The sequence below is a fragment of the Solea senegalensis genome, linkage group LG1 (genome assembly GCF_019176455.1).
Source record: "Solea senegalensis isolate Sse05_10M linkage group LG1, IFAPA_SoseM_1, whole genome shotgun sequence".
Classification (NCBI taxonomy): Eukaryota; Metazoa; Chordata; class Actinopteri; order Pleuronectiformes; family Soleidae; genus Solea; species Solea senegalensis.
The window spans coordinates 12,014,373-12,021,663 of NC_058021.1; the positions used below are offsets into that span (position 1 = coordinate 12,014,373).

General features: G+C 39.0%; 1 protein-coding gene across 1 annotated transcript; it reads right to left on the bottom strand.

Moving 5' to 3' along the window:
* Positions 1-3,471: 3,471 nt before the first annotated feature.
* Positions 3,472-5,305, bottom strand: LOC122780259 (somatostatin-1-like). The gene is made up of 2 exons (XM_044043127.1): positions 4,817-5,305; positions 3,472-4,632 (listed from the first exon to the last, which is right to left on the bottom strand). Exons 1-2 carry the CDS (start codon positions 5,030-5,032, stop codon positions 4,444-4,446), a joined length of 405 nt encoding a protein of 134 aa, XP_043899062.1. The 5' UTR covers positions 5,033-5,305; the 3' UTR covers positions 3,472-4,443.
* Between the last annotated feature and the right edge of the window lie 1,986 nt (positions 5,306-7,291).

Sequence of the window (7,291 nt, forward strand, 5' to 3'; positions counted from 1 at the left end):
TGTTATGCACATCGAAACTTGTGTTTGATCAGATGATGGTATTATAAGACGTAAAGGGAGCATGAGAGCATCTGCTATTAATATGATCAACAAACCAACCTGATGTGCAGGGCCGCTGCTAAGCTTTTGGGGGCCCTAAGCATAATTGGTCAGAGGTATGCGGTGGCTCTGCTGATGTGCTTGAATAATGTGTGAATGACACAGCTTTGTGTATGAAGTATGGGGGTGTGTGTGTGTGTTATGATTGTGTGTTGTATGTGTTGGTGGCAGATTTTGAGGCCTTCAGGACGTGGTTAGGGGCCAGACATCTTTGAAACAGACAATGCAACGATTAATATATGCATGGAACCAATAATGTAATAATTTTGTCAGTTTTAAATGTAATAAAGCCAATAACTTCCCAATAATTAATGACGTTTTCATGTTATTAGCCAAATAATATTCCTCAATGCATGAAATGATGTCAGGACATGTGGTGGTGATATTCAGTAATATTCATGTGGGATGTCTGTACAACATTTCAACTTAATCCATTACATTTAATATCATTTTCTATTTAGTCTGGATTAAAGTAGTGGACCAACTCACCAACTCACTCAGGCAGACATCCATGCTGCTAAAATAATTTTAAAATGTGTTCAGATTACAATTTCACAATTAAAAATTACAATTAAAATTCCATCACAAAATACTATATAATATGCTGCTTCCCAAAATGTGTAATCACAAAACCACTAATTAAAAGCAGCACATTTCATCACAATTAATATGCTTTTCTGCTCACTGCATCCACAACTTTGATAAGATTTTACAGAGAACAGAATAAAGTCAAGGTAAGCGATGTAGAGACCCATGGGACCTGCTAAGGGTTATCCGTTTAGAGACGAGGAGGAAGGGCAAGGGCTGCAAACAGCTGAAAGGCCATTTTCTTCTCATTTCTGCCATCCTTGCTGCTTCTCTTCCATCCTCCTGTCCTTCCATCCTCCTGTCCTTCCACCTCTCTCCTTCGTTTCTCATTTGTGGCAAACGACCTTGACCTTGATGGCAGTTTTCAATTTGTGTCTCGAGTACAAATGAAATGATAATCAGAGTAAACATTATATATCACTTAACTCGGATGTAAAAAAAACAAACAAACAATAGAATGTGCATAATGTACTGTAAATCGGGAGATTACATTATCAAAAATAAAACGTTTTGGTAGTTTTATTGCAATTTTGTTCCTCTGTTTTTGTCTTTTTTTTGCATTTTGTGATATTGAGTTGGCAAAAAACATCCATTTGTCGAATCCTACAGACATGATAAGAAAACTGGAGCTTAAAACAACAAAAAATGGCACATTATCAGTTTCAAACTGTTGTTCAATATCCACAGATTACGACATATGAAAAAAGAATATAGGTGGACTTAAGTGCAAGGAAACTGTACAACAAATGGCTTTTCGTGATTTGGTTAAGACTTGGTCTCTCAATCCTGGTCCTGGCGACTTTCCTTGCTCCAACACACCTGATTCAAATAAATGGCTCGTTATCAGGCATTTCTTAATCGTTAATGAGCTGATTCTAATCAGGTGTGTTGGACCAGGGAAACATCTAAGACATGCAGGGCAGTGGGTCCTCAGGACCAGGAGTGAGAAACTCTCCCCTAAAATTTCACTGCTGTAATGATGATGTAACTGTTGAAAATGTTTGGCCATAAATGTAACACAAAGTTTCTTTTTTTTTTTGTTAAATGGAGCCATGATTTCACACCATTCACTTTAAAGAGAACATCATTGTCTGGACCAATTTCTATGTTCCACTCCAACTAAAGTCGGGTGAGGGCATTAGTCCGTTTGTTACATTCTCTTTGGATGAATGTGTTTTTTGAGCTCTCACATCTCAGTGGCCAACACAGCTCATGAGGAGAATAATCATCCCGGCAGTTTACCTGTGAATACACTAAGCATTTGATTGAACAGCCTTTCAATTTCTCTGGAATACAAAAAATGTTGCCAGGGTTAATGTCAAATTAAATCTGTGTTGTTGGTACCTGCTGTGTATCATTTTGGCTTAGTAAACAAGTACAGATTTGACAATAATGGAGGCATGTTTTATTATTTTATTATTATTATTATTATTATTATTATAATAATAATTATTATTATTATTATATTATTCCATGTAGCTCCATCTGCAAAACAGTCACCTAATTGTGTCCAGTACTTTCATTCAGTTTCACTCACACATGACTTTGTCTTCTTCCAGAGAGTAAAAATATTCTTGATCCTTCTCCTATACCCGGGTTCTTTCTTCCCTCGCTGCTTTCCTCTTTTTGGTCTATTCTTATGGTGTAAGCCTGTGCCACTGGGACTCCACTTATTTCTCTTTGCTCATCTTCTCAAGGAGAGAATAAGGGAACTCTGACTTAGAAGTGGGGTTTTCAGCTCTACTTATTAAAAATAATTGGTCTCTATTCAATTAAGGGCTTAGTGATGCTCCTTTGATGCAGGCGGTGCAGTGTTACTGTGTCTTTAACACTAAAATGAACAAGTATTGGCTAATGTGTAAACTTCCGAGAGAGTGGAGGAATGAAAGTGGAGCCACTTCTGGATTATTATGGACATTTATACGCAATGAGCTTTGATGGTTGAAGAGACGTCCTGTCCCAGGACGTCAAAGATGGATGAATCCACCTTCCTCCTCTGCTCACCTTCTCACCGTTCCTGTTTGCAGATGAATACTGTGAGGGATACTGCCAGTGAACACCATGATTCTTAAGAGACACAAGGTTGTACAGTGCACTCGCTTCCACATACAGTGTAAACCCACTCACACATAGTATTTCCTGGTCTCACTGACTGTCGCTTGATTTGAAGAAACAATGCAGTATGAGCATGCTAATGTGCTGGCAGAGGTTCCTGATACAGAGGGAAGATGTTCTATTGAATCTCAATTGACTGTGGCCACAAAGCCGAGCCTTGACTGCAGTTATGGTCCAACGCAAAATTCCTCTCTCATCCTCTCTCTTTTCCTCCCTTCCTTTTACGGTCTTGCTTACGTAACTTCCACCTCCTCTCCACCCCTCTGTTCCGCTATTCTCAGTCTCTGAAGCATTTTACTTTTCCTCTTAAACACTGACTATTTGACCTGCTTGAAGTTCACATACCTCAGTTGTACCTGCATGTATAATACTATATGTACATTCAGTGGATATCAATGCATCTGTGAAGAAAAACAAAATCAATTCTCTTTGCATCTTTGGCATACATAGGTATGTATCTGTGAAAAAGTTGTTGATTAATGAAATGCCACACAATGCAGACTGCAGAGCAAAGATGGGGGAATACATATGCTCCAGCCGATGCTACTACAACTGTAGGAACATCGGTCATATACAGAAGATGATGAATTGTTTAGCTGGTCTACCATGAAGATCACAGGGAAATATTGAACACACTGCAGACATTTATTTCATTTCAAGTCTGTGTGGATTTAACCGAGAGCAGCACAGAACATTCCTGTGAGAGGGAGAATAATATGACACATTTGAAAAAAGTGAGTGTCCATACAGAAACAAATGCTTTTCTGTATGATTGATTGAATTCAATTTTATTGGTACGGCGCCAAATCACAACATATACATTATCCCAAGGCACTCAACATAGAAAGATAGAAACCTTTACAAAATTAAACCGAGAAGAAGAAATGAGGGAGAGAAAGGGAAAGAGGGAGGCGAGGAGCAGATATAAAACAGTTGTATCAAGTTATATGATCTATAAACATGTGGCCAAATAAAACAGGACAGTGGGGGACAGTTGTGTTCAAAGGAAGCCTGCTGAGTTTCTCCTGCTCTCTGCAGGGATTATTCAACCATCTTGTTGACAAGCAGGGTTTTTTTCCAGTGTCATTTCATTTACTTGTCATTAAATATTCAGGGCCCACTTCATTTTGAAGAAGACGTTCGGGTGCATTGAATAATGCATCCATTTAGAGCGGGAGAGTTATCTATTGTTCGGCTAGCCGCGAGAATGAAAAGTGGCCGAGGTGATTTTACACTGATGTAAACTTTGGTCAAGTTCCAAGTCTCTTCACTGCCCCAGGAACAGCCAGTACGGTTCACATTGAATAGTGGACTAGTAGTGGACAGTCATTACTTTTATTTGGAGTGAGACATATAACTTTGGCTCTGACCTTTTACAGGATGAGGATGAATGCAGGGTGTAACAGCAGCACGAGTCAGAGAGTCAAAAAACTGGCATTGAACTTGAATTGAGCATATTTGTGATTCAGTCTTTATGAGTTATTTTCTTTGTTTGTGAGAGGAAAGCTGTGTTAAACCATCAAATGTTAATAGTGTCACTTTGAGATAATTCAGTTATGTCATAATTGTAGCACAAGAGGAGTAAAACTAAAACAGATTTGAGATACGACTCGCCAATCTCGCACTTGAGTGGAAACAAAGTTAGCAGGAGGTCCAGGATTTCCAGAAGAAGACTCGACATCCGGCTTTGCGGGTTGTCAGTCTGCCACTCAGCTCACGTCGATTCTTCTCCTGCTTCTCTGTGTCTTTAGACTCATGGAGGATTATTCCATTTTCAGGTTTAAAAATGTCACTGAGTAGTTCGACAATCTTCCATGTCTTTGTTGACTCCTATGGAACAAAACAATAGCAATAATGTAATGAAATGCAGACTTCTAAATGTTGCAAAATGGGAAATCTTTACTTCACATGTGTATTGTTTTAGACATTACGCGCAGCACCCTGGATAGTCGGTGATCGGCAAATCAAGGAAATTAAAATATAAGAGCAATTAAGGAAGATGAACACTTCTTACCCGTTTGTCTTGTAATCTCTTGAGCCATGACATGGAGTCTTGCTGAAGTTGCAGGTCTTTAAATGCCTGCTCAGTCTCTGTGTTTTCGGCAACACACGATGCAAAACACAGAAGTGCCAAGATGCAGAAGATGTGGGACATCCTTGGATTAAAAGGAAATCTTGCTTGATTGTGTTTCTTGATGTGGAGATTTGTCTTGGTGTGACACCACAGCATCCTCTGATGTATGCCTTAACAGAATAATGCTGAGCTGCTTTATAACTGGTACCAAGGCCCCAAAAAAGGGAGGAGTATCCGGTGGTTATCTGCGTAATGGCTATTCCCAGTTTTGTGTTTGTCCCCCATCAGGTCACTGAAGCATGTATCATCTAATTTACAGCGGTCATTAGGGGTGAAACAGAAGGTCTAAATAAAGATGTTTCCCCCAACCTGATCTTTCCTGGTGTCACCATGAAAATAAACACACTAATCAGGTTGTAAAACAGGAGGTCACTGTGATGCTGTCATTAATGTGACCCCCCCCCGGCCTCTTTTGTTTACGCTAAATCCCACTAAAAATGAAATGTGCTTTCATGTTAAATGAAACATTAATGGCACAGACATTAGGAAAACAATCCTTTTATTAAACTTGCTGTACCATAACGTTGAATCAATGTGTAGTGAGGAGACACTGGGATGCTCCACGGTTCATGAAGGTCAACGTATCATTTGTTACACCCTTGTGAGTTTGGTCCATGCATCTCTTTAATGAGATTTCTGCTCTGTTTAACTTAACAATTCTCCTGCATCTGAATTAAGGAGTATTTATCACAGGCTGTAAAGATTTTGCAATGTACATGCTGTAAATGCGCAACTGCATTTCATGACTGGAAATTTATGAACACTTGCTGTTTTAAGGTTTATAAGGCAAATATAAGGGTTATTACATGTCTTCTTTTATTCGGGTAATGCAAAGGGAAATCAGTCGATAGAGTTGAGTATTTAGTCTCCGTCGCAGCAAAGTTCATATCCAATGATTAGATTAAGTTTTCAAGGAGAAAAAAACATATCAGAAAATTATTATTTGCAAGCGAATCTTGACTATAGCATCACACAAGTTATTAACTGGTTTTAGGGAAAGCACCTGAAGGTTCAACAGCAACAAAAATCCTTTACCATTCATATCTAATGTCTTAAAGTGATGTGAAGAAATGTCAGTTAAACCTTCCCTGCAAAGTTTCCCTCAGAAATTTATAGTAACTCCAGTTTCTCTGCAGTTGGTAAATTGCTTCATAAACCTTTAATAATATGTTTATGATGAAAAGTTACAAGGAATCCCAGGTCGATAAAGATCAGCACATAATAGAGAATAAGTCTGTTTAACAAAGACACAGTATATCTGCCAATAATCTTAAAATGTATTAGTATTAATGCCGGGTCACATGGCGGGGTATTGGCTAGCGCTATTACCTCACAACAAGAAGATCGCTGGTTTGAATTCCGGTTTGACTGACCTTTCTGCGTGGAGTTTGCATGTGTGGCGTTTCTCTGGGTACTCCAGCTTCCTCCCGCAGTCCGATAACATGCAGATTAAGTTAATTGGACACTCTAAACTGACCTAGGTGTGAGTGTGAGAGTGAATGTTTCTTTGTCTTTATGCATTTGCCCTACAATGGATAGGCGACTTTGTGTCCCCTATGGATAAAACTAAAAGGATGCACCCTTCTAAAATCTGAGGTAACCTTGAAGCATGTCAACCTCCTCAACAAATTGGCATTTTAAACCAATTAGAAAGGTGTGGAAGCCTGACATAGCTGCATGAACAATTAGTAAGTGCATTGTTGAGAGCAGAATAATCCTTTTAACAAGGCTACGGAGAGCACTTTACAGCAAGAGCGTTTCTATACATGCAGACAGCTGTCTGCACCAGGTCATGTAAGACATATTTAATTAAAGTTGGCATTATTTGAGTGGCTGCTTCTTACTGCAGGACTCAAGGATTGGAACAAGACAAATGTCAAAAACGATTAGTGTAATTTCTGTGAAACTGGTTACATCACAGCTTTTTTAATTCATACAAGAGAGTCTTTTTGTCTGTAACTTGCCAACTTTGTTACATAAGCACACAGGGTTGTGTTTTTTTATTTGACTCTCTCAGCAGTCGATATCTTGGAATATCTGCGTGCCAAAAAGAAACAGTATTTCAAACACTGTTTTGTTTGCGGGTGTTCTGCTCTGTGCATCTTTGCATCCAGCTCCACAGTGCATTTGCATCTATTGATCACAGTGGCAGAAATGGATGAGTGAGCTCAGAGTAAATGACTGTTCTTTTAGGGTGCGTTGCAAATACTATTTTAGTAACCGCTTCTTTCAAGTGTGGGCTCACATTTAGAATCAGTGACAATGTTACATAGGTGATTTCTCTTGATAAAAATTCCTCTCTAATAATGTTTCCTCAAACTGTTCATTTAGAAATGGGTCAGAGGAGGCTGCAGG